At 43.6% G+C, this 27,939-nt stretch overlaps 1 protein-coding gene and 1 non-coding gene across 2 annotated transcripts; both read left to right on the top strand.

Annotated features, from left to right (window-relative positions):
* The first annotated feature begins 2,647 nt into the window (after positions 1-2,647).
* LOC131257099 (small nucleolar RNA R71) lies at positions 2,648-2,754 on the top strand. The gene has a single exon (XR_009177118.1). It is a non-coding gene; the product is annotated as a small nucleolar RNA R71 (small nucleolar RNA).
* A 19,625-nt stretch (positions 2,755-22,379) lies between these two features.
* On the top strand, positions 22,380-22,868 carry LOC131254967 (uncharacterized). Its single transcript, XM_058255667.1, has one exon. The coding sequence runs from the start codon at positions 22,380-22,382 to the stop codon at positions 22,866-22,868; it is 489 nt and encodes a 162-aa protein (XP_058111650.1).
* The last annotated feature ends 5,071 nt before the right edge of the window (positions 22,869-27,939 follow it).

Genomic DNA, 27,939 nt, shown 5'->3' with positions numbered 1-27,939 from the left:
TCTGGATGGTGTGGATGAAATAAATACATCATGGTGGGCATCCATGTCCCTCACCAGTGACGGTGTGGATATATAATACATAAATCAAGGTGGGTCCCACCTGCCCACATGTGTCACACGTGTGGGGTAGGTCCACCCTCTTAAACAGATGGACGGCATGAATAATACACGTACATCATGGTGGGGATCCACCATCCCAACCAGGGACGGTGTGGATGAAACCATACATCACAGTGCCTGCAGCACCATCCAGACTTCTCTAGACAGTGGGAGACTTAATGCATCAAGGTGGGTCCCACCTGTTGTCGGGTGGCGAACGGTTTGAATATAACATATACTTGATGGTGGGAACCGCAGGACTGGCTGATGTCAGTAACAAAAGCATATAGCTGCGTGAAGTGCCCAACCAATCCACTTCCATCCCACGTCCTATATTCGACGGTGTGGATCATCACATAACAAGGTGGGCTCGATGGATGGAATACATACATCTGGTGGGTCCACACGTGTGGCCCACCAACTTGTATCAAGCTGATATTTGTTTTTCCACTTCACACAGTCCAGTAGTATCTGCTACTAGACGTCCTAAGGCTGGACGGTCTGGATGACCGTCATTAAGGTGGGCCTGTGAATCTAGCCAAAAATGGATGGATGGTTAGGATATAATGCACACCTCATGATCAGCCCACCGTTCAGAAATCTAGATGGTGTGGATCTGAAGCATACATCACGGTGGTCCTCACAGCAGGACGGCATGGATACACCATGCATCAGGGTGGGGTCCACGGCAGCGTGGCCCACCAGCTTTGGATCAAACCAATATTTGTATTTTTTCATCATCAGATTTGTCCCAAAAGTGTGCAGCAACATAGTGGGCCTCAAGATCAGATGATGAGTATAAAACATCAAGGTGGGCCATGCAATCAAGGAAAAAGAGAGGAAAAGAGAGAGAGAGAGAGAGAGAGAGAGATCGTAAGAAGGGTAGGGACCCCGCCACTATGGGCCCTCCCTATATAATGCATACATCAAGTGGGTCCCAAATCATGTGGACCCTAAATCAAAATCAAATACTATGAACACCCACCTTCGATCTCCTCTTCCTTCTTCCACCTATAGCCTCTAGAGCTCTAAGGGAATGATTTCAATGGTCGAGATGATCTTTAAGATGGGAGGTAGGAAGGTGGGCCACACTAGCTTCTCTCATGGAAGCTTGGACATGGGTTGCTTAGAGAATGAGGGAGAGAGGATGAGAGAGAGAGAGGTTGTAAGAGAGAGAGAGATGGGTGAGTGATGGGTGTGAGTGATGGGTGAGTGATGGGTATACTTGGTTGTAAGAGAGAGTGTTGACCTTGGAGATGGTATTGTAGTTGACATTTGATGTGTGATGTGTACTTGATTAATGGGATATAATCTCTTGGAATTTACAATGCACGTCATTTTTCTCGAACTAAATGCGGGCCCACATCTCCTGGCATGGGTATTGCCTCGGCGCGTAATATACAGCGTCGGAACCGCGGCGATGGCACGGTCTCAAGGATACAAGTTTCAGGTCGAGTCGACTTTGATATAAAGGATGCGACTTAGGGTCGCACGCAAATGCCAATTATAGGTCGCAAGTCACTAGAATTCGACCGAGAGGACCGTGGAAGCCTACGAAATGGTACGGGTTAGTATATGAGTCTAACATAGAGAGAAGTTTTGGTGCAATCAACCATTGGGAAAATGGAGCAATCGGCTTCCCTTGAGGTTCTAGTTCTAATTCTTCTGAGGCACGACTAGATCTATCATTGTTGTCCTCTTCCGGGTCCTTAGGCTTTTCAGCCCTAATCGGAATGGTTTTGTCAATGGTCTTTCTGCTCCTAAGAGTGGTGATAGATTTAGCTTGCTCCATCTAATTTGAAGAGCTCGGGTCGCTAACTTCATATTGCGGTTTTAGATTGGGAAGAGGTTGAGCCGGAAGGCTCCCCTTGTTCCCAAATGCACTTTTAGTCTCAAGTCCTTGTATGGCCTTTGTGAGGTCTTGAAAGACTTGTAGCATACCCTGATTGAAAAGCTCTTGATTTTGAAGATGCTTTAAAACTGGATCCTCATAAGGTTTCCCTTGATGTGGAATTTGATTAGAGAATCCTTGAGGTGTAGCAGTTTGTTCATTTCTCCAACTGAAGTTTGGATGATTTCTCCAACTGGGATTGTCCGTATTAGAGGTGGGACCACTGAAAGGTCTTTAGTAATTATTCACGGCATTGGATTGCTCATTCAGTACCTCTTGAAAAGCAGGATTGTTGGACAATTTTCAGTTGTATGAATGTTGCAAGCACAAATACCACAAACAATTTCCTTAGCCTTATCCTTCTTTAATTCCATGGCCTCGAGTTTTCTGGTGAGATTAGCCACTTTAGCATTGATATCAGCATCCTCTTTCAGTAGGTACATTCCACCCCTCTCCTTGGATTGAATCGGCCTAGACATGGTGCTTGATTTTGGGGAGATGTCCCATGATTGTGTGTTTTCAGCAAGCTTATCAAAGTAGTCTCACACATCATCAACATTTTTATTCATGAATTCCCCATTACACATTGTCTCGACCAATTGACGCATGGGAGATATCAGTCCATCATAGAAAAAGTTTGTGATGCACCATGTTTCAAAACCGTGTTGTGGGCATGAGCTGACAAAATCCTTAAACCGCTCCTAACATTGGAAGAATGTTTCATCTTCCTTTTGGGTGAAGTTCATGATTGATTTTCTAAGGGTGTCATCTTGTGGTATGGGAAAATTTTCTTTATAAACTCCCTTGTCATGTCGTTCCATCTACCAATAGATTGTGGACATAGTGAATGCAACCACGTCTTATTTTTCTCTTTCAAAGAAAATGGAAAGAGTTTCAGCCTGACCGTGTCGTCAGACACCTTAGGAAAGTATAGAGTGGCTATGATCTCATTAAAATCTTTCAAGTGTAGGTACGAATTTTCATATTCAAGCCCATGAAATTTTGGAAGGAGTTAGATCATCCTTAGCTTGATATCCATGTGTCCCGTATTTTCTGAAAAAACGATGCATGAGGGTGTACTCACCCCCGCCGGTTGTAGATAATCTCATAAAGTACGAGGCGGGGGTGCTTGAAACACCTTATTCTCATCCTGGACTTCCCCAATCCTAGGTTGAGGTGGAATTGGAGGTTGATTTGCAGCCATAACCTCAATTAACTCTGAGGATCTTGAGTGGTGTCTAATCCTATGATGGATAGATAACCCCTCAACTAATCCTCCTTCACTCTAAAGATGTTGAATGTTGTCATGGACCCACTTGGGCATGAAACACTCTCAGCCCTCAATTTCATATTCTAACATAAACCTAAAGAAAGAAGAAGGAAATAGAGATCTAGAAATAGAAAGGGAGAGAATTAGAAAGAAGTTACCAAATTAGAAGTTCCTAAATTAAGATCATGTAGAACAAAACAAAACAAGTCAGTTTCTAAAATAGAAATTCTAAAATTAAAAAGTTTCTAAAAATAAAAATAGAAAGATGAGTTAGTTTCTAAAAAATAAAATAAGAAAGAAACCTAGTTTCTAAAAACAGAAAATAGAAAGTTTCTAAAAAAAAAGTTAGTGTCTAAAAATAAATTAGGAAACTTTCTAAATTAATTTAGAAAAACCTTAACCTAAATAGAAAGTGGAAAAACCCTAATCTTAACCTAATTCCAAAACTAGCTAATCTCAGAAAAAACGCAACCGTTAATCCCCGGCAACAGCGCCAAAAACGTGTTCACAACCCCAAGTGTAGGGTCGCGATGTAGTAATAATCTCAGTGACACCGAGGTCGAATGCACAGGGACTAATCTGGTGTGTATTTTGAAAGCAACTAGAAGTAGAACTAGGAGAAGATGTGAATCTAAATCTAAAATTGTAGAGAGAATAATTGTGAATTGTTTAACTAAAACTTGTAAATTCAAAGGTGAGAACTAGGGTTTCCGGGGATACACTTGCAGCTATTAGGATGTTTCCTTATTTGATTCAAGGCACTCAATTGGAATTGGAGTCATATCCTATCCAATTGGAAGATTTCAATAAACTCAAATCTGAATTTCCATTGACCTAATTCTCAATGAATGAAGGTTGTAAAGATTGGAAGTGGTTCCATCACCTAACCATGCCCATGAGACTATGGTAGACAACAGGATATTCTGATCCAACAACCAACATGGGAGAATTGTGAAGAATATAAGGGATTCCATCACTCAGCCATGCCCAAGGGACGATGGAGAACAATAGGATTTCCTATTTCCACAAACTCCAAACAGAAAAAGATGATACTTCAAGCTATTACAGATCTATTGTAATTTAAGTCACAACAAACCATTAAAAACTAAAAGTATTCCTTAAATATCAGACTAGAATCAAAGGAATTTAACAATAACAAGAATCAAACAACAAAAACATCTCAACCATGCTACAAGCTTCACCCCTTAGCCCAGCTAAGGGATCTAGCCAACCATAAACATGATTGGATTAAAAACCCTAGGAGAAAGCATTAAAAACTAAGAAGAAGGGAAGAAGAACTCTTGGGAAGCGGCTCCGCCCTTTTGCTTTACTTCTCCAAACCTTGGATATCCTAGAAAGACTTAGGAAACCCCTATTTATAAGCCAAGTTACGCAAAATCGCAAAATCAGATCAAATTTACGTAGTCCGCGTAAACACTGTGTAACGCTTTCGATGTCATCGAACACCCTTCGATGTCAATGAAGGGGTTTGAATACGGAAGTCGCGCATTTCTCTTCTTTCGCACTATGTAAGCCTCTCTATCATCGAACCACCCTTCGATGTCATCGAGCAAAGCTTCGATCCATCAAACAGGTCTTCGAGTCATCGAGAATGTGTCCAAAACAGTCCAGCGAGTTGCTTCAATTTCTTCAATAAATTCGATGTCATCAAGTAGTCTTCGATGTCATCGAATACCTTCCATTAAGTCATCAAACATGTCTTCAATTGATGGAGAAAAGCACCCAATTTGTCCAGCAACCAACTCAATTTTTCCTCATAAATTCGATGTCATCGACCAATGTTCGATGTCATCAAATGGATCTTCAATGTCATCGAACGGTTCTCGATGGCACAGTCTTTGGGATTTCTACGCTTGTTCTTTCGACTTCCTTCCTTCTCCACTTGGTTTTTTGGATCTTGGAGTCTTGAAATTTTCAATCTTAGTCTCCACAGGTCCATTCTTTGCTTTGGCAATTCGTAAGCAATAAATCCATGCTTGTAGCATTCTTTTCAAACCAAGCTCATAAATTCACCTTGCAACACAAACACATGTAAAATATACCATTAAGTCATATTATGTTTATAAAACCAAGAAATAAATGGGGGATAATATGCGATATTTGACCCTCAATACGAGCTCTTGTGGAAGAACGGTATTACTGGATGCAATTGGTACATGATGTGGAAAAGACAGTCCAACATTATTATATTTGTCAGACCTCTAAGGGGCAATCTCAGAATATGGGCCTCTACACCCCGTTACCCATGCCTGACGGCCCTTGAGATGATTTATCTATGGACTTCATACTTGGTCTCCCACGAACACAACATGGCATGGATTTGATTTTTGTGGAAGTAGATCGTTTCTCCAAGATGGCGCACTTTATTCCATGCAAGAAGACTCTCGATGCAACACACGTGATGAATCTTTTCTTCGAAGAAGTTGTATGGCTACATGGGGTTTCCAAGACTATGACACGAAGTTCATTAGCCACTTTTGATGAACTTTGTAGACTCGATTCGATACACAATTTCAGTTCAGCAGCACCTAACACCCACAGACTGACGGGCAGACTGAGGTTGTGAATCGCACGTTAGGAAACCTCCTTCGATGTATTTCAGGAGAAAAACAGAAGTAGTGGGACTTGGCCTTATCTCAAGTGGAGTTTGCATTTAACAACATGGTGAACTGCTCAACAGGTAAATCCCCGTTCCAGGTTATTTACGGATGAGTACCTTGTTGCACACTTGACTTGGTCCCTTTGGCCAAACTCTCAGGCATGAGCATTGCAGGAGAACATATGGTAGACAGGATCATAGGCATTTATGCGGAGGTACAAACCAAGCTACATGCATCAAACGAAAATTACAAAGAGCAAACGGACAAGCATCGGCGACAAAAAGTGTTCGAGGTGGGCGATCAAGTAATGATCCATCTGCACAAAGAAAGATTTCCGATTGGAACATATAACAAGTTGAAAAATAAGAAGATTGGACTGGTACCAATCATCCAAAAGATCAATGACAACGCTTATGTTGTTAATCTTCCAAATGACATGGTAATCTCACAGACTATCAACGTCACGGACCTAACCGAGTATCATGAACCAGAACAAAACAAGAACTCGAGGATGAGTTCTTTTGAAGTGGAGGAGACTGATGTAGAGAGGGTCACGGAAGTTACATGGCCAAGATGGATCAAAAAAGGCCCAGTTGACAACAGAAGTGATCCAGACCGTCAGACCTTAAATCAAGCGTATCTCGCAATCCGGAATGAGTTATCAGACATAAAATATATGATTTGGGGATAGAACGAGCTACTTTAGCCACCCAACCCTGTTATGCTGGGTTACCCAAGCCAAATTTGTGAAATACCACCAGATCGACGATCGTTTCCCTATTTTAATTCTGTTTTTACTATAAATAGTAAGCTTTAGTTTGATTACAACTCTTCATCCGTTGGGCTTTAGGAGTTGTGCCCAACGCGAAAAGAGCTTAGAAAAACTAGGAGAATAGCTTGGTGAAGCCAAATAGGACATTTGCTATTTTTGGCCGAAAACCTTACGCACTAGTAGATATCACGACCGTCTATAAATAGTAAGTTTACTATTTATAGTAAGTCGCTAATTCTAGGAGTTTTAGTCATAGTTTGATTCTGATTTCTTTCCCATTGCTTGGTATCCCTATTTAAAGGGTTGTGAACTTGTTTTTTTTCAATCATCAATCAATTTTGAATTTATTAGAATTTATTTCTATTTTCTTGCTTTTTTTCCTCGTGAATTCGAGATGTCTCGGTGAGGAGTCCAGAGAAGTTCGTAGATTCGGAATAGTTATCCTCTTGAGGAAGATAGTGCTCGACCTCACGTCCTCCCGTGCGTCACGTAAGAACCTTATAGATATCTTACATCAATGACCTCGATTATGCCTAGACTGAGACACGGCCCGGACTCCCATGGGGCAGCAGTGGGGAATCTTGGACAAAGGGCAAAAGCCCGATACAGTGCCCCCCAGGTCCTTTAAGGCTCAGGCCTCGGACTCAATAGCCCCTTCTGGGTGCATCCAAGTCAAAAAATAAAAGAAAGAAGAGAACAAAACGAGAACATAACTTCGTATCTGGTAACTCTTTAATGGGATACATGAAAATACTTGGAACCAAAGGTATATAACTTGCAGTAAAGAAAAACAAAAACCTTCACTTACTAATCACAGATGAACACTGTGAATGCTTTATGTACCACACATAAATGGTGCCAAAATACATTTCCATGTGATGGGTCCATCTGATGAGCGGCTTGGAGTAGAACATGTGTGCCGTTTTGCCCATGTGAGAGGTGACTTCTTCCATATGCAGAGCAAGACAATTATCGTCGACTTGGAGGCGCCTTAAATGGAGTTGGTGGGACAGGCCGTGGTTCATCGCTAAACCGGCCTTCCAAAATCCTGACCTCACGTTTGTGATCAATATCGCTCTTGCTAGCATCCCTTCCATACAATATAACTGGTTTAGGTAGACCTGCATCAAGTGAATATTCATGAATTCACAAATAGAAAATGCTAAAGGAGATTCACATGAAGATTGGCAAAGTGGAAGACGTGTGCTAGATCCTGTCCATTTATCAGGTGGGCTGCACTGTGAATTCGCACTGGTCCAAGAATCACGCCCCATCAACTCATCACGTAAGCCACTTGATGAGTGGACCATACTGACCTTTAACAGTTGGAAGTAGACAGTCTGCCCCACCTGATGATCGACCCGCATATCATACGCTTTCACAACGTCGATATGTGTGCCTCTAAGATCCTTCTCAAGCAGCTTCTTGCCAATTTCCTAGCCAGTAAAGAACATAGTTCAAGAACTCAAAAGCTCGCCTCAACTCGATGTCTAGCCAGGTTAGGTTAACTCGAAGACTCGACTGGCTCTTTAATTGACTCAACTTGATATTTAATAATCAAATTTAAAGTATTTAGGTGGTTAGGAAAATCTTAAATTTCTCAGAAAGTTACATAAATTACTAAAATATCCAAGAGAAAACAAAATTGCACTCAATATTGTGCGCTAAGGACGACAGTCTATGGCGAGATTATCTGTGGGAATCCTGTTGCAAGGATATATATCATTTTTTCAATAGACAATCAGCTGACTCAGCAAGTGACTCAGTTGAGTCACACTGAGTTGAATTGAGTCAAGAGTTTTCGAGTCGACTCAACAAGCCTTGTTGAGTCCTGATCGACTTAGGCTCTCCAGCGAGTTCCCAAGAGACTCGTCTTGAAATGTCATCAACATGGCCGAGTTTTGAGTAGACCCACTGAATTTTAGAACCATGTTAAAGAAGAAGAAGAAGAAGAAGAAGAAGAAGAACCTTTGACCAATGCAGATTGGGAGTTCATACACAAACAACATGTTGAGAAGAGTAGAATTGCAAACAGTGATGAGGCTGCAATGGAAGAGAGCTTTGTCATGCCCTTGAAAGAAGAAACAAGGATCTTTACGAAGGAGAGACTGTTGCTACCATAAATAATTATCAATACAACATCAAGCATTCTATATATATATATATATATATATATATATATATATATATATATATATATATATATATATATATATATATAAAAGATAAAAGGCTTATACTTTTCTTGATTGAACGAGTCGTTGAAGCAAGTTAGTCTTGAAAGTGATCTTCATAACAATGCCTGCATTGACCTTTCTTACATGTGCTGGGTTTGATTTGGACTTCCTTTTTTCTTTTTGCCTTTTTTTTTTTTTAGAGATTTTGACTGTACTGGCCTCGAAGTTTGGGTAAATTACCTAGAAAGCTATGACATTCCATATGTCCCAAGAGTGGCCTTCTGACAAGCTTCCGAAAATTACTTAGACCAAAATGCCCTTGTCTTTGTTTCAGTGGTTGTACGGTTTTCTAGGGAATAAGAAGTCACATCGTATTTAATGCCAAGAAAGGCATGTATACAAAACCCTTTTTTGCGTGTGGGCAAGGACCAAACTTGTGGGGCCCACATTGATGTGTGTGTATAACCCATGTCGCCCATCCTTTTTATCGTATCATTTTAGGGCTAGGACTCAAATATCAGTCTGATCCAGAGCTCGTGTGGGTCACATAATAGAAAATAATGGTGACGATGGAACCCACTGTTGAAACCTTCCAAGTTAACTGTGATGTTTGTTAGAAGTGGACATTGCCTAAGTCAGGACTTTTTTGGGCCCATGGGGAGCTGGCCAACAAGCTGGATGGAACGGATCTCTCCATTGTTTGCATTAGGCTATTGTACCAATGGCTATCCTTTCATTTGGTAGTAAAAGAAGTGAACATGTAACAACCGTGACCCATATAACATGAGAACCACGACCCATATAACATGATAACTACGACCCATGACAACCACAACCCATATAACATGACAACCACGACCCATATACTATGAGAACCACGACCCATAACAACTACAACTCTTACTGCATTACAACCACAACCCTTACCACACTATAACCACGACCCGGGCATGGGTCGTGGTTGCCATAAGGTAAGGATCCTGTAGGTTCTAAATATCAGCCTAATCTGGAGCTCGTGTAGACCACATAATAGAAAATAATGGTAACAATGACACCCACTGTTGATATTTAAGCCCTCACGAGCTCTGGATCGGGCTGATATTTGGATACTAGCCCTAAAATGACATGGAAAAAAGGATGGGCAACATAGATTATTCACATACATCAATGTAGACCCCACTAGTTGGTCCTTGCGAAGGCTTATAAAATGAAGACCACGACCCGTATAGCATGACAACCACGACCCTTACCTCATGACAACCACAACCCTTACCTCATGAAAACCACGACCCATACCCAGGTCATGGTTGTAATGCGGTAAGGGTCATGGTTGTAATATGGTAAGGGTCGTAGTTGTCATGGGTCATGGTTCTCATGTTATATGGGAACCACGACCCATATAACATGATAACTACGACCCATAACAACTATGACCCATGACAATCATGACCCATATAACATGGCAACCACAATGGTTGTCATGTTATATGGGTCGTGGTTTTCATGAGGAAAGGGTCGTGGTTGTCGTGAGGTAAGGGTCGTGGTTGTCATACTATAAGGGTCGTAGTCTTCATTTTATAGGCCTTCGCAATGACCAACTAGTGGGGCCTACATTAATGTATGTGAATAATCCATTCCGCCCATCCTTTTTGTCGTGTCATTTCAAGGCTAGTACCCAAATATCAACTTGATCCGGAGCTCGTGTGGGCCACATAATAGAAAATGATAGTGACAATGGCACCCACTGTTGATATTTGAGCCCACACGAGCTCTGGATCAAGCTGATACTTGGGTCCTAGAATTAAAATGACACGACAAAAAGAATGGGCGGCATGGATTATTCACATATATCGATGTAGCTAGGCCCCATTAGTTGGTCCTTACAAAGGCCTATAAGTGAAGACTACGACCTGTATAGCATGACAACCACAACCCTTACTTCGTGACAATCACGACCCTTTTCTCATGGTAACCATGACCCATACCTGGGTCGTGGTTGTAATATGGTAAGGGTCGCGGTTATCATGAGTCGTGGTTCTCATGTTATATGGGTCGTGGTTCTCATATAACATGATAACTACAACCCATAACAACCACGATCCATGACAATCACAACCCATATAACATGACAACCACGACCCGGGTATGGGTCGTGGCTACCATGTTATATGGGTTGTGGTTTTCATGAGAAAAGGGTCGTGCTTGTCATGAGGTAAGGGTCGTGCTTGTCATGCTATAAGGGTGATAGTCTTCATTTTATAGGCCTTGGCAAGGACCAACTAGTGGGGCCTCATTGATGTATGTGAATAATCCATGCCGCCCATCCTTTTTGTCGTGTCGGCTAGTACCCAAATATCAGCTTGATCCAGAGCTCGTGTGGGCCACATAATAGAAAATAATGGTGACAATGGCACCCACTATTGATATTTGAACCCACACGAGCTCTGGATCAGGTTGATACTTGGGTCCTAGACTTAAAATGACACGACAAAAAGGATGGGCAACATGGATTATTCACATCCATCGATGTAGGCCCCACTAGTTGCTCCTTGCGAAGGCTTATAAAATGAAGATTACGACCCGTATAGCATGAAAACCACGACCCTTACCTCATGACAACCATGACCCTTTCCTCTTGAAAACCACGACCCATATAACATGACAAACACGACCCATACCCAAGCCGTGGTTGTCATGTTATATGGGTCGTGATTGTCATGAGTTGTAGTTGTCATGGGTCGCAGTTATCATGTTATATAGGTCGTGGTTCCAATGTTATATGAGAACCACGACCCATATAACATGAGAACCACAACCCATGACAACTACGACCCTTACCACATTACAACCACGACCCTTGCTACATTACAACCATGACTCGGGTATGGGTCATGGTTGTCATGAGGTAAGGGTCGTGGTTATCATGAGGTAAGGGTCGTAGTCTTCATTTTATAGGCCTTCGCAAGGACCAACTGTGGGGCCTACATTAATGTATGTGAATAATCTATGTCGCCCACATTTTTTCTGTGTTATTTTAGGGCTAGTACCCAAATATTAGCCCGATTCAGAGCTCGTGAGGGCTTAAATATCAATAGTGGGTGTCATTGTCACCATTATTTTCTATTATGTGGCCCACACGAGCTCCAGATCAGGCTGATATTTGGAACATAACCCTAAAATGACACGACAAAAAGTATAGGCGGCATAGATTATTCACATACATCAACGTAGGCCTCACTAGTTGGTCCTTGCGAAGGCCTATAAAATGAAAACTACAACCTGTATAGCATGACAACCACGACCCTTACCTCATGACAACCACGACCCATACCTGGGTCATGGTTATAATGTGGTAAGGGTCATGATTGTAATGTGGTAAGGGTCGTAGTTGTCATGAATCGTGGTTCTCATGTTTTATGGATCGTGGTTGTCATGGGTCGTAGTTATCATGTTATATGGGTCGTGATTCTCATGTTATATGGGTCGCGGTTGTTACATGTTCACTTCTTTTACTACCAAATGAAAGAATAGCCATTGGTACAATAGCCTAAGGTCAACAATGGGGAGATCCGTTCAATCCACCTTTTCGGCTAGCTCGCCGTAGGCCCTAAAAATCCTAACTTAGGTAATGTCCACTTCTAACAAACATCACAGTTAGCCTGGAAGGTTTCAACAGTGGGTTCCATTATCACCATTATTTTCTATTATGTGACCCACACGAGCTTTAGATCAGGCTGATATTTAGGCCCAAGCCCTAAAATGACACGACAAAAAGGATGGGCGGCATGGATTATACACATACATCAATGTGGGCCCCACGAGTTAATCCTTGCCCACACTCAAAAAAAGGATTCCGTACACATCACTTTCTCGGCATTAAATACGACATAACTTCTTATTTCCTAGAAAACCGTACAACGACTCAAACAAAGAAAAGAGCATTTTAGTCCAAGTAATTTTCAGAAGTTGTCAGAAAACTACTCTTGAGATATATGGACCATCCTAGCTTTCTAGGTAATTTGCCTAACCTTCGAGGCCAGTACCATCTAAATCCCCTTTTTTAGCTCTTCAAGGTGGTTGTTTGCATTAAGTGAATATGCACGTGAAACAGGGATGACCCGTGTAGACCAAAGTACCAAAATGCCCTCATTTATTTATTTTTCTCTAAAAAGGTGGTGAAAGTCAGAGAAATGCAGAGCTCACATGGTATGTATATGCCATCACATGATAAAACCCACGATTATGTTCACAGCACCCAAAAATCCCTCTGACATGAATCACAAAATGAGCTAGCACATGAACTTTAGATGTTTTTGAGCAGTGTATATTAGTTTTGTCGGGGTTTGTTCCGTCGGTGGAACCTTAGGTGGGTGAATCCCTCGCTATGAGGCCTACCACTGTATATACGACGTCCGTATGTTTTGTAAGCTTATGATCCCAAAAATGAAGCAATCCACATCTAATTATAAGATGGACCATATCACAGGAAACATTGGTGATTAATCATTAAAAGCTTATTATAGCCACAAAAGTTTTGAATTAAGCTGACATTTGTACGGCCCCTTCATTCAGGTCTTTGTGATCTTAATAACAAGTTGGATGGCAACTAAAAATTTGGGTTGCGGCAGTCGAGAATATTTTTATGGCGGGTATTAAATCACCATTTCGGTGGTGCTCAAGAATATTTTAATAGTGAATATTAAATCACATTGTTTTCTATGGTGTGGTGTGGTCCACTTAAGATTTGGATTCACTTTATTTTTTTTTATCATTCCTAAAATGATCTTTCAAAAACAGATGGACAAAGGAACATGCATCAAGGTGACCCCCAAAGTGATACATGGATCCACCAAAGCCACGTCCCTATTAGATAGGTTAGACATCAGACATATACTTCATGAGCCCAATCCCCAAGGTTGGAATTGCATCCATTCCGACGGAAGCGTATCGGCTGGTGTACCACACACCAGCTGGTGTATTGCTGTCAGCAGGTTCTATGGATCCCATCATGAGGCATGTGTTATATCCAAGCTGTCCATCCATTTGGCGAGCTCATCTAAAGGCTTGAGCCGAAAAATAAGAGAGATCTAAAGATCAAGTGGACCACACTGCAAAAAACAGTGGGGGATTGAACATCTATCATTGAAACTCTTTTGGGGTCACAAAAGTTTCAATCAATATGAAATTTGTTTTTCCTATTCATCCATGTATTTTTTTACCTTATTAACTGATTGGATGGAATATAAATTTTATGGTGGCCCTACAAATTTATTAACGGTGAAAGTTATTATCCTCGATGCTAATTTTGGTGTGGTCCATTTGAGCTTTGGATATATTCACTTTCCGTCTAATATGCTCTAAAATGATCTCTAAAAATGGATAAAAGGTATGGATATAATAAATACATCATTCTGGGCCATATAACTTTGTTCCCATTTGACCCGTTTGGTACAACAGGGAAAGGAGCATCCGCGCAGCTGTTGTGTGGTGCACCGGTCCGCTTCCGTTCCGACTGGAGCAGATTAGGTGAGACCCCGGCCTCACCCATCCAGTGCGGCCCTTACCGGGGGATTACCGTGGCCACCTTGACATATGTATTATGTGTCCACACAGTGTCCATCGATTTTTTCCATAGCATTATCTAAAAAATAAAGCAGATCCAATTATCAGGTAGTCCGTAACATAAGAAATAATGGTGATTAACTGTCCTATCAGTAAAAATGTCTTAGGACAGGCCTTCATGTTTTCGTCATATTTATTTACCATCGAATCAGTTAATAATGTTCGTCATATGGTCCATCCGGTAATTGGATCTACTTCATTCTTTACATAATGCCCTAAAATGATCAGGACAAATGGATAGACGACCTGGATGCATAATACATCATCAAGGTGAGCCCCATGATAAGGGTTATACAATCTTGGGTGAGGTCGGGTCTCACCTAATCCCTCTCCCTAGGAGCAAATTAAGTGAGACCGGATACTCCCAGGTGGGTGGAGCCCCTAACTATGGGGCTCACATATATGTGCCTCAGATCTGCATCATTTTTGAATCATCCCTTAAAATGAGTTTTCAATATAGATAGACAGCATGGATATAGTTTATATCGATGTACATTAAGGTATGCCCTGTAGTCGGGGTCCCATGCACCTCGGATCCACCGAACCCGCGCCCATTCGGACTAGGGTGGGATTATCTACTTTGACCTGCCTCGTACCATCAGACTCACCACTTTTTAAAGAAAAACTAAAATAAATATGGGTAGGTAATTTGTCTCTTCAACAAGAATTGCTCGGCAATTCCGATAGGTGGAGGAATTAGTTGGTAAAATCTGACTTTACGAGGAATTTGGCAACCAAATTCCAAGAACTTTCGAATTTGAAAAGCTCCCAAAGAAATTGTGAGGCCAGGAAATTTCCGTGAACGGGATTTGAAACTATGGTTCAAACCTCATGCAACAAAAGAAAGTCCTTGATCTACCAGGCCCCGAAATTTCCAAGAGCCTTCCAGGTCAATTTCCATTTCCCTTGCCTGATCGATGATGGGGATCACGAGCCTGCAATGTTACCTGCTCATATGAACTGGGCCGTTCGTCCATCTCGTGGGCCATTCCCTTCATGACACAGTGTAGAATATCGCTGCATGATGGTTGTTATGGAGATAATTGAACTGACCAGTTATAGGAGACACGTGGTTTACCAGCAAAGCAACCTCTCTGGATCACCAATGTGTATACCAACGAAAAAGTTGAGCTGAGATCCAATGAAGGACCTGTTTGTTGAGCTAAAATGGTCAATGTCGAAGCTCGACAATAAGATTCATCAACTGACCTGATCATCTCGACTAAGCTGTCTAACCGACCTCGAACTCAGAACAGTAATATCCGGAGAGAATCTCGCATCGTACTAGGGTAAAATCGATCCGATGAGATCCTAGCCGAAAATCACACCAATCGAGGAAAAATTGAAGATGTTCTCGAGAGCATATTCTTACTCCAATACAAGATCCTCCAGTGTATATAAGAGATCTACTAAGATACAAAGGTTTCCTAGAAAACCTATAAATATATCATCTCACCTTGGGTAAAAGGTACGCACAAGAATTCCAACTCTAGCCGCATCTATTCTAGGTTAGTTAACCTGACTTAGGCATCGGAAGGTCCTCGGCCACTATTGGCACCCCCATTGTCAATTTCTATTTACTGGTGCAGGTACCCAGTAGCCTACTGTTGGAGTCGCAGGTTCAACCAAATTCGAGCGATAATAGTTTAGTGTTGTCTATGGGAATGACGACAAAACCATTAAAAGTTCCCCCAACATCGGCGAGCCCAGCTGTCATTTTACCTCTCCCATCTTGATGGCTAAGGGAAGAAAAAGAACATTGGCCGCCGCCGAGCCAATTCCAGAAGAACAGCCTGAAAACCCTCAAGCTACGCAGTGAGGCCCCCAGCCCAACCCTCCTCCCCCAGTGATCGCACAGAGATACCAAAACAGGGGAAGTTGGTTCGTCTCTTTGGAAAATCAAGTTGATGTTTTGACCAGCAACATCGACCGTCTTATGAGAATATTGGAGAGTCGACATCCTCTCATCAATGACCAAAACATAGATTTTGGAGCAGTGACCAAGCAATCTCGCCCCCCTCGTGCCTCCCAAATCATACGTAGCTGTGAACGCTGGAAATCGGTGCCCACGCTTTTTAGGCGATCTAGGCTTTTACTCTTTTTTCTTCTTTGTTGTTGGTGTGGGGGGATATGTAACTTTAATTGTCTATTCGGAGTTGCCACTAGCCACTTAATCTTAAAATCCTGCAGTCGGCTAGAACCCGTGGAATATGTAAGATTGGATAAATCTGAAGATTCTCCTACCTTATATTGACTCCTGGTCTGTGATCCGGGATTCCAAGTAAGGGACATCGGTTACAAAGAGGGAAGGTATTAGGCACCCTCTCTACCCATACAAGTGTACGGTCTCTACTTAATGTGGTAAGGAAATCTCAAGGGGTGAATGATATGGTCGAAATAGGACTAGGCACACGTGGGTTTCTGATGCAGTAAGATCTGAGATTTCGGTAAGACACAAAGCATACATCTAGCGATGTGTCTAGAAGGCGGATGTGATGATGCTTATGCAAAAGGTAAAGAAAAGTGGACTAGAGCAATAAGAATTTCTGATGTAATAGGATCCGATGTACGGCAAGTCACAGAGCATACGTCACAAGCGATCTAGAGAAGCAGGGGGGTTAAAAAGGGAAGAGATGTTATTATGAATACTCGTATGTAAACAAAATAAAAAGATCTTTGGCTTGATCTTGAGTATGCTAAGACATGGATTGCACCATAATCAATCCAGGCTAGACTTGTGGGGTTGAGATGGTTGGGAGAAGGCTAAGGGGTAGCTAAAAAATTAGATCTTGGAGGCGAGCTCCTTCTCACCCTCACTCTCTTCTTCTCTCTCCCTCTCTCTCACTTGAATTTTCTTGCGTGTTTGAAATGTGAAGAGGATAGGGCTATTTATAGCCTTTTCTGATAGCATTGTGGTAATTGTTGGGCTTGTGAGGGGTAAAAGCTGACATGGCAGCTTAGGATTGGTTGAGGAGAGAGGAATGTCATGTGGCATGCTCCCATTGGCTCTTGGAGGTAGGTAAAATGGTAAATAAGGTGGGCTGGAGGGGTAAATCCATATGAAAGTTGACTTTGGGACGAGAGATAGTTGTTGCTCGGAGGACACACCTGTCCGTACTGGGGCAGCATTCGGATTACCACCTGTGGTAGTCCGACTACCGCCCGCACTAGGTTTTGTTCGGGCTTTGGTCGGTGGGCTTCCTTTGGTGCTCTGGTTTGTCCGGAAGTCTTCTTTTGGGCTTTTGGGCTCAAATGGTCGGGTGTGTTTTTAGGATTTGTACTGATTTGCATCTACGCTTTGGTTTAAGCAGTGATTTAAGGCTCGGATTAGGGTTTAAGCTAGGGTTAGGCTAGGTTTAGGGTTTAGGCTGAGGTTTGGATTTGGGTTAGGCTGGATCCAGGGTTTTGGCTGAGGTTCGGGCTAGGGTTTAAGCTGGGATTAGGTTTTGGTTTAGGATATGATCATGGTTCCCAAATTGCCTTAGTTCTTTCAAGATACTAACCTGGGTGGGGTGTCTACAGATGCCCCTCTTTGGCTGAGGTTGCGAGCAACTGAATGCCAAAGCGAGTGGACACCCCACCCTTCTGGTTAGAAAAGGTAGTGGTTCGAATCTGTTGCCTACTATTGTATCATTGTCAGTTGACTATCTGGAAAAGAGATGACTCGCACATATCATGAGGGTTAAGGAAAACGTTGTGATTGTCCCTGCGCGTTCTGCGGCATTATGGACCACGAATCATAACCCTTTCACGTCAGATTGTTGATAGCATTGGAGGGTAAGTCTGAAAAGTAGGGCCTCTACGCGTCGATGCAGCTTTACGAGGATTCTCGTACTATTTGGATCTGTCATTTCCTTTGCTATGTAATCACCCAAGGAGTATTCGTTCCGTTTGATCGTCAAAGTGGTTAGCTACTCTGTGCGTCGATGCGGCCTTACGGGGAACTCACTACGCCTACTTGAACTCGATCAAACTTTCTGAACATTCCAGACTAGGTATGTGTGGGTAATCTTTTGCCAAGCAATCTGCCGATTTTGATACTTTAGTGATAATGGATTGTCTTCACTTTGAGTTTGATTATTCTTTCCAGAGATTGATCAAATCATTTTTACTTGCATTCATCTCGTACGACTGTCCAAATATAGAGATCGGGCCAACCGTACTTGTATCATATATGGATTCGATCATCCTCCGGGGAAACTAGAAGGGTTCGAATCTTATTTTGTTGTTTGTACTGACCGCAACTGTAAATATGGAAGACTCCTCAGTATACTGCGCACCGCATGCATTTTTTTTTTGAAAATTTTGTTTGAAAACTATTCTCTTTGGAACTAGATTCCGCAGGGACTTTATTGAAGATATTTTTTATTTTTTGTTTTGAAAAATATCTGTTCGATCTCGCAGGTGGGCGTCATCGTTCGGTTTTTATTTGCACAAGTTAAGTAAACAGTTGTGTTGCCTCCACTGATGAGCTGGCGAGGCCAACTGTTTTGATCTGAAACATTTTTTGGATTTTGGAATATCCGTCCGATCTCGTGGGAGGGCGTCGCCATCCAGTTTTTATTGTGCGGTTTGGATCGAACAGCTGTGTGGCCTCCACAAATGAATTAGCGGGGCTTTAACCATGATTTTTTATATTTTCATGTATTTTGCTTTTATCATTTCAAGCAATTTATCATCCCATTTATTAAGATTCCCAATTTCTCACGAGATATTAAGGTCTTCTCATGAGAAGAATCCTTATATTTCTTTTTCTGCCCTTTGTCCGCCGGATCTGATGGTGATCCAGCCATCCCATCTCTGCAAAGGGGACAGGTGCGCTGTCCCAAGAGATTTCGAGCACGGGCGGTAGTCCGTCTACTGCCTGGCTCTCTTTTGCCCGCTGGTCTGGCACCAGCGTTGGTTCAATCATGGGGTCCCCTCCCTTATTTCAATCCGCTTCTCCATCCATCCAGGGACACCATTGTTGCTCCCTAGAAGGTCTTTGGTGGTGGATTTTAGCTCCTTTGAAGCCTTCACTTGGCACATTTCCTTCATCATTCATCTATGTGGTTGATTGCTCATTTGGATGATTTTCTTTGTCTATTTTGTCGGGCTCTTGCTGGATCATGTTTGTGGGGCATTTAGAGGGCCCATTGGTGGCTTTAGATCTTCCTTTTGGGTATAGGAGAGGTATGATCAAAACCGTTGATCATGTTAACCGGATTTCCAGCCATTAGATCTTGCTAAAAATCTTATTTTGACAAAGGCTACTATATATATATATATTGTTAGAGTGGGGTGTGATAAGAAAGGGGCCCCACTCTCATGATCATTTTTTATTTTTTTTTTGGTGTTTTGTTGTTTGTTTTTTTTTTTGTTGGGGACGATCTGGACCGTGGGATGATGGATGAGATGGATGATTTGGGATCTACTTGAATGTTCCGATGGCATGGATCTTGATGGTGGGCCGTCACTTGTGGAGTGGATCACACTCCTTGTCATGATTTTTGGCCATGTATGGATTGGATTTCTCAAGTGGGCCCTAGATCATTGATTGGGGAACATGGACCTGATTTTGGACATGTGGGCCCAAGGCCATGGGCCTTGAAATTGGACTTGTGGAATGGGCCTTGCTTTGGATATGTGGGCCTATGAAATGGGCTAGAAAACAGGGGTCTTAAATCATGGGCCTTTGGACAATGGGCTTGGCGGGTTTTTAACATATGGGCCTTGTGGGCTTTGAACTTGTGAGCCTTATGGGCTTTGAAATGTGGGCCTCTGGGGCTTTAAACTTGTGGGCCTTGAACTAGGCTTTGACTTTGGTCTTTGAACTTGTGGGCCTTGGGGCCTTGAACCGAGCTTTGACTTTAGGCTTTGTGGGCTTTAACTTTGTGGGCCTTGGACTGTGCTTGGATTTTGGGCCTTATGGACTTGTGGGCCTTGTGGGCTTGTGGGCTTTTAGCATTGTGCTTTTGGACTTTACAGTGAGAAGGGTACTTACCTGTAAACCTTCTGCTTGTGCAGCATGCCTCGACGTGGCCGCAATGAGGCTGGTCCCTCTCACCATTCTGTTGATCCGTGTTTTGTGCCTCGGGGGGGGGGGCAGGCATTTGTCTGACATTGCTCGTGAGGGAGGCGATCCTGCAGTCTTAAGAGGGCGTGGGGTTAGGACCCATTAGCCAGACTGGTTCAAGGATCCACAGCCCTTGTTCTTCGAGTTGTTAGAGCGCACTCCTCTAGCCGATTTGTTTCAGGTTCGTCTGAGCAAGACGAACATGTCCCTCTTATCTGTGTTGGTCGAATGATGGTGTACGAAGACCCATACCTTTCATCTGCCCTTCCGGGAATGGGGGATTACCCAACCAGCTGGGTCTTCGATACGAGGGAGGGTCCATCCCATTTGAGGAGGACCTTCTGATACCTTCTGTCGACAACTAGATGAGCATGTTGGGGATGATGTCGAATCCTACAGACTTCTCGGGCCCGTAGTTCATATTACTCTAGTTGTCTGCCAATTTTGCTCGTCGCATTTCGGAGATTGAGGCTGAGGCCATTGTGAAGGCTCGCGCCTTGATTTTATATACTAGGGGAGCGATGATATTCTACCATGGGAACGACCTGGTGAGTTCCCGTCTGTTGTCACTCGTGGTAGACATCACCTTTCTCACTCCATATAATTGAAATGCAGCCCTTCTTGCCCATTTGTATGATAGGTTGGATAAGGCCAGTCGCTGCAACAGCAAGTCGTTGACTGGCTTTTACCTGGTCATTGAGGTGCGTGTCGAATCCCTTGTGCTATTCCCTTGCATGATCGATGCAATTTCTGATTGTGACCTTGCGCAGGTCCGCTTTTTTATCACTTTCCTCATTTGGCTCCTACTTTGATCGACCAAACGCCTCCTTTTCCGTGCATGTTGCTGTGGTATAAGGATAACAGCAGCCCCACGCGCACGTTTTTTATCTTGCGTGAAGGTCAAACATCGATGCCCTTGTCCCTGATGACATAAGTGATTATCTAGCCCTTTTCCTACTTGTATTTTTGTCCTCCATTTCTGACTTTCTTGTCTCTTACAGTTCCATACCCGGCCGTACCTTCGGTCGAATATTGCGCTCACTCCTGCGGCTCAGGAGGCTTATCAAGCCTCACGTCGGCGTCACATTCTGGAATCCGCAAGTGACGAAGTGGTATTTGGGCGAGAGGCTCTTCTGACAGCTGACAGGCAGCCCTTTAGTTCCGTTCCACCCTCCGTCTAGTCCGTTAAATTGGAGGACGGTGCCTGAGCGGGAATTGACCACTGCTCTTTAGGGCTTTGATGCAGCTCGTGGTGCGAGCAGTACAGCATTGGTCCGATCTTACCGCATGCCTACGTTCCTGGTGGCGGTGCGTGCTTTGCAGGAGGGGGCCTTCTGGGGCTTCAGCTTCATCTGAAGGATACAGATGATTACATACCTGACAATGATTAGTTTAGTTATATCACTTGATCATGTATCATCAGTTTTATAACTCTCCCATATATATGGAACTTCAGTTGCCCGATGTCGCCTTTCTGGTTGCCTTTTAGGCCTTTTTGTGGTCCTAATTGAGCTGCCGATAGAGGTTTCATGCTCCCGAGTACCCGAAGTGGGCCCTATCCCTGATTTCGGTGAAAAGTGGGCCCGGGCGGTAGTCTGACTACCGCCCGTTGACATTTTGTTCTCATTCTGATTCTATCAAGCTGTGGCAAGTTGCAAGAGTGGCAGAAGCATGCAGGCGGTAATCCGACTACTGCCCCTGCTCATCTTTTGTTCCAGCAAAAGCCCTTCTTCTCTGTCCGTTCCCAGCATCCCCTCTATTAATTCCCTCCTTTCTCAGATTCTCTGATCATTCGATTTGTCCTCATTTCCTCCTTTTTGTCCCCTTCTTTGTCTTCTTCTTCTCTTTGTCCTTTGCTCGTTTATCCTTATTATGGCTAGTTGTGGAGGGCATGTTGGTGGGTCCAACAACAATGATGAAGTGGTGGGTGGAGCATCTTCTTTTATTGATGATGGCATGGTAGGTGGGAGCCCATTTATGGGTTTTGAAAGTGGATTAATGGATGTTGATGGTGGGTTGATGGGTCCTCTTGACGAGGTCAATGCCATTTATGGCTTTGCTCCTACCATCATTAATGGTGGAGGTGGGATGTGGGAGGATGGATTGGGTGGATTAGATGGGTTTGATGGCTCCATGCTTGGTGGGTCATCGGGTGGTATGGATGTCGATATGATGGTGATGGACGGTTCGGATCTTGATGGGATGCCCTTAGATGGTGGGGATGGTAGGTTGGTCGGCTTGGATGGTGCGAATGGGATGGATGGGAATGGGATGGATGGCGGGCCCCATTTCGATGGATCGGGTTTGGTGAGCGGTTTGGATTTGAAGGGTGATAGACCCCTTGTCGGCGGATTAGGTTAGATATTTGGTACGGACTTCGAGGCTGTGATGGGACCCGTAGTCTCTGTCAGGGATCAGGATGTCGGCCCAATTAGCTATTGGAGTGGCTTGAGTGTCGCGGCTCTGGGGGCGTGTACTTTCCAGACTGCCCCTGACGTGGCGATCGTTGGTGGTTCTGGTCCACCCGTTGCTGCTTTTCGAGACACGCTTCGTGATGTGATGGGAGAGTCAGGATTTTTCCGTCATCATGAGATTGACTTGTTGGATGAGGGCGTGCCTATCTTCGATGACTCGCCTATTGATCTGGGACTTCAGATTGTGGAGGGCGTGCCTATCCACACTTGTCGCCTGCAGCCACGCAGTACGTGCTTTGAGAGACTGCGTTCTTGGATTGAGAGCTTGACAGACTTTGAGATTTTTTAAGTTGGGCTCCTAGGGCTTCCGAGAGGTCCTCCACTTTCATCGAGTTCGTCTAGATTGGCGACTATTGAGTGCAGCATCGTACGATTGGGTTCCAAAGTTGAACCTGTTTTCATTTAATGATCTGGAGTTGGGCCCATCTCTAAAGGAGTTCGCTCGTTTGTCCGAACTTCGTCTTTCTCAGGAGTCGTACGTCCCTTCATCCCAACCGATTCGTCCTCCTAATCTGGGGCCATGGTTTGGCTTTTTGGCCACTTTCCTCACCGTGGAGGGCAGAGCTGATGAGTTCTCGCTCAAGCTTTTGTACGTTCGATTTCGACGGCTCGAGGGGGCCCGGGATCTGACCGTCAACTTCAGTGCTTGAATGCGCTGATCTTTTGTTTCCTGGCAGAGCTGCTCTTTTCCGGGTGGCGACGATCATCCTTGTTAGTTTTATTCGATGTCTTTCGCCGCGCTTTGGCCCGTCGAAGCGTCGTGTCGATAGTGCTGGCGAAGCTGTTATTGGGCTTGTCCGAGTGTTCGCTCGAACAGACTCGCGTTCTCAGGGGTTACTGTTCATTCCTCCAAGTATCTTCTACTTTGTCTCCCTTTCTTTTTTGCTCTTTTTTATTGTCCATGCCTTATGCTTTGGTCATGCCTTCCCTTAGGTGTGGCTGTGAGAGCACTTGCATATGACTCCTTTGCTCTCGTGGTCGGACTCCCGTCGCGGTGACGTGTTGTCTCTATTGCTTGATGGCCTTCCTCTTGGCGCTAAGGCCACGAAGTTGCTCTATCGTCACATGTTTTCTCAGCTCCGAGGATGGGAAGTTAGCTGGGAAGTTTCAAGGCTCTATCGCACTCCATTGATTTATATGCAGCTCGGTACTCCTCCTATCATCCTGTGCGGTTTCTTCGGTAGTTTGGCTTTTGGTAGGACATTCCTGATTTTGCCTTCTCGGGGTTTGGGCATGCTCCTCTTCCTTCAGGCTTGACGGCTCTATTTTGACGGGTTTGGACCTCTTGGCAGGGCTGCTTGGACGCAATGACTTTAGAGTTCGAGTCATGGGCTCCTCCTCTAGCGACGGTGCCATACCAGCGATGGGTGGTGGAGCAAGCGCTTTACCGTCAGGTTCCTGGTTGGCACTTGGCGGATGAAGCGGATGATTGGGATATCACTAGTAATACTGCTTCGTCCTCGTCAGGCGTTGACGATTCCTTCGAGGCATTCGAGGAGCGGCCCTTCATCAACCCGTCATTCTTGCTTGCGACGTACGGTCATCTTATCATTGAGCTTGCCATCCTTCGTCATGCGTGCAAGGATATGGCTTGTCGTTTGGCATTGGGGCGGTGGTATGATGAGAGAATGATTGCATCACGCCGCCTGGAGAGGGACGAGGTCTTCTACCTACGCATGGAGGTGGAGATACTCAGGCAGAGGCTGTCAGTGTATGAGGATTAGGGTGGAGGCTTACCTGGCAATCCCTAACTTGCTAGCTGCTTATTCTATGCATGTATTTTTGTTTTGTTTTTGTAAAGAAGAGAAAACAATGTGCTAGTATACAAAAGAGGTTTGAAAGAAATGAAAATTTTTCTTGTGCCAAATTTGTCAGTGTTTACTTGTGTTTGGATTTGTGCTTTGGATGATTAGGATCAGAATATTGGTCTCAGCCTACGTTGTGTTCGGTAGTCTGAGTTGTATACTAAAGATCTTGGTTCCCTAAGAGTGCGTTCGAGATCGTGCCCTTCAGATTTGGGCAGAGTCTAATAGAATACTGATCCGAAGTTAGTCCTTTCCTTGCCTTTCTTCGTTTCACTCATTGCCTCGGCTTCTTCTGTACCTACACTTTTATTTTTTTTATTTTTTATTTTTTGTCGTTTTTGCTCGTAACGCCTTTTTCAGGTTTTCACTATGACTGAATTTTCCATCATTTTTGTCCGTACGTCCTTTCAAATTTTCACTACGTATCGGGTCTTTATTCTTGCCTGCCCCTTGGCAGCTTGTGCTTTTTTACTCTTCACGCCCTTTCAGGTTTTCACCAAATCCGCTACATGCCTGTTGTTTTTACTCGAGCCGCCCTTTTGGGTTTTCAGCTCGCCCTTTTTGCTTAGGCATGTTTTTTTTTTTTGAAGTGTCGGGAGAGATGAAGAGGTTTCCTTCATAGCCGGCCGATTGGTTACCCTCCTGTCCTTGTCTTTGATCACAATTGTAAGCTATTTTATTTTGGTCGGATTATTTGGGGATGTAGGATGACCTTATTTTTCTTCTTCCTTTTCTTTTTTGTCTTTCCATCTTATCTTCTTCTTCTTTTTTGTCTTTTTTTTTTGTTTCTTCCTTTTTTGTCTTTTTTTTCTTTTTTCCTTTTTTTATTTTGTGAGAGCAATGATGGGTACTCTCTTTTCCTTTTTTTTAATTTTGTTGTTGATCCTAGCTTTGCGATTGTAATCATTGACAAGGTTAGGTGTGGTTACCCATGATAGATCTTCACGTTGTCAGTGTTGATGGGCTCGAGAAGATCCTCTCTTTTCAGACTGGTGAGCCAAAGGGCACCTCCTTGGAGTACCTCCTGAATGATCAGCGGTCCGTCCCACAAGGGTTTGAACTTTTCTCTGGGATCTGGCAAGTGCGGCGGTAAGATACGCTTCATGACCATGTCGCCGACTTTGAAGCTCCTTTTCTGAACCCTCTTGTTGTAGGCCCGTGCAATCCTTCTTTGATAACATTATGAGTGGCTTAGCGCACGCATGTGCTTTTCATCTGCCAAATGCAATTGACTATATCTTGTTTGTTGTCACTCACCTTCCTCGACTTTGCTTTCCAGTAATATTCGGAGTGATGGGATTTCGATCTCAATTGGCAGCATCGCTTCCATTCCATATGTGAGTTCATAAGGAGTTGCACCTGTAGCAGACCGTACAAACGTCCGATAAGCCCAAAGTACGTATAAGAGCATTTTCGACCAATTGCGAGTTTTGACCATTTTCTCCAGTATGCGAATGATAGTCTTGTTCGCGGCTTCGACCTCACTACTCATTTGCGAACGGTAAGGGCTTAACTGATGACACTGGATCTTGAATTTGTCGAGAAAATCGCCCATCCTTTTATTGACGAACGGAGTTCCGTTGTCTGTGATGATAGCCTGAGGGATCCCGTACCAGCTGATGATATTGTTCTTCATGAACTTTATCACGTGAGATGTTGCGATGGTAGTGTAGGATGCTCCCTCTATCCATTTGGTGAAGTATTCTACTACCACTAGGATATATTCATGCCCATTTGAAGCTTTAGGATTGACTTTACCGATAATGTCAAGTCCCCATATAGAGAAGGGTCATGATGTTGTCAGGTTGTATAGCTCAGAAGCAGGTGCGTGGATCTGGTTTGCATGCTCTTGACATTTGAAGCACTTCCTGACGTGTTTGCAACAATCCATCTCCATTGTTAGCCAATAATACCCGAGCTGTAAGATCTTCTTTGCCATCATATGTTCATTTATGTGTGGGCCATACAGTCCTTCGTGGATTTCTGCCATGATTTGAGCAGCTTCTGTTTCATCCACGCAACGAAGGAGGACTTGATTAAAGGATCGCTTGTGGAGGGTGCCCCCGGTAAACGTAAACTGGGCCGCTAGCCATTAGATAGTGCGATGATTGGTTAATGTCACTCCTTTTGGGTACTTCTGATGCTCGAGATATTCTTTGATGTCCGCATACCACGGCTAATTGTTCAGAGAGGCTTCGGCTTCGTCAATCTGCAGGCAGAACGGGGGTTTTTCTTGAAGTTCGACGGTGAGTTCCTATTCAGCAATTCCCCTCAGGATCTCCAGCATTGAGGCGAGGGTAGCCAGAGCGTCCACAAATTGATTCTTGGCTCGGGGCATGTAAGAGAATGTGATCTCTTTAAATTCCTCGATCAGATTCTCCAGATGGCCGTGATAAGGGATCAGCTTTTCATCTTTGGTCTTCCAGTCGTCATTAGTTTGATTGATGATGAGTTGTGAGTCTTCTTTTCACGTTGAGGATAATGGCTTCTCTTAGACCAGCGATACATGCTTCATATTCAGTTATATTGTTGGCAAGTGGTGTACCACCAGTTCTTCATCGAGCCCTTGCATGTCCTTATAAGAGAAGGCAAAGTTGGACAACCTCAGCTTCAAGAACTCCATCATCCTCTGCTTATATTCCGGAGGCAGTGATTTACTGATGCACACTTCTCTAGGGAGTTCCAGCGATCCCAAGTTCACAACTTCAAAATTGTCTACCACCACGTTGGCCTTTGTTTCGAACCTTTTGAGGGAATCCTTAAGTTCGAGAGTTGTATCATCATTTCCCTCATCTTGGGTTTCATCCAAACCCATGAGTTCGAAGTCTAACTCTAGATCGAAATCGTACGAGTCGACCACAAACTCTGGCGTTGTGTGTGTATGTTTGGCACATTGAAGTTTTTTGTTGTTTTTTTATTTTGTAAGATTTTTTGATATTTTGTAATTTTGGGAAATATTTGATGTTTTTGTGATTTTTGGAATATCTGTTGTTTTTATTTTAAAAGGTTTTTTGATTTTTTTTGTGTCACCAAGGGATCCCGAGCAGGATGGAGTTGCAAACCATGATTGATCTTATCCTGGTCCGGGATGCCAACTGCTGTTTACATTGGCATTTTTCTTACACTGGTATTCATGGTTGGCTTACCGACTAA

This window comes from Magnolia sinica, chromosome 9, assembly GCF_029962835.1.
Source record: "Magnolia sinica isolate HGM2019 chromosome 9, MsV1, whole genome shotgun sequence".
Classification (NCBI taxonomy): Eukaryota; Viridiplantae; Streptophyta; class Magnoliopsida; order Magnoliales; family Magnoliaceae; genus Magnolia; species Magnolia sinica.
Note: the sequence above shows the minus strand (reverse complement) of the source record. Positions and strands in the feature narration are given on the sequence as shown.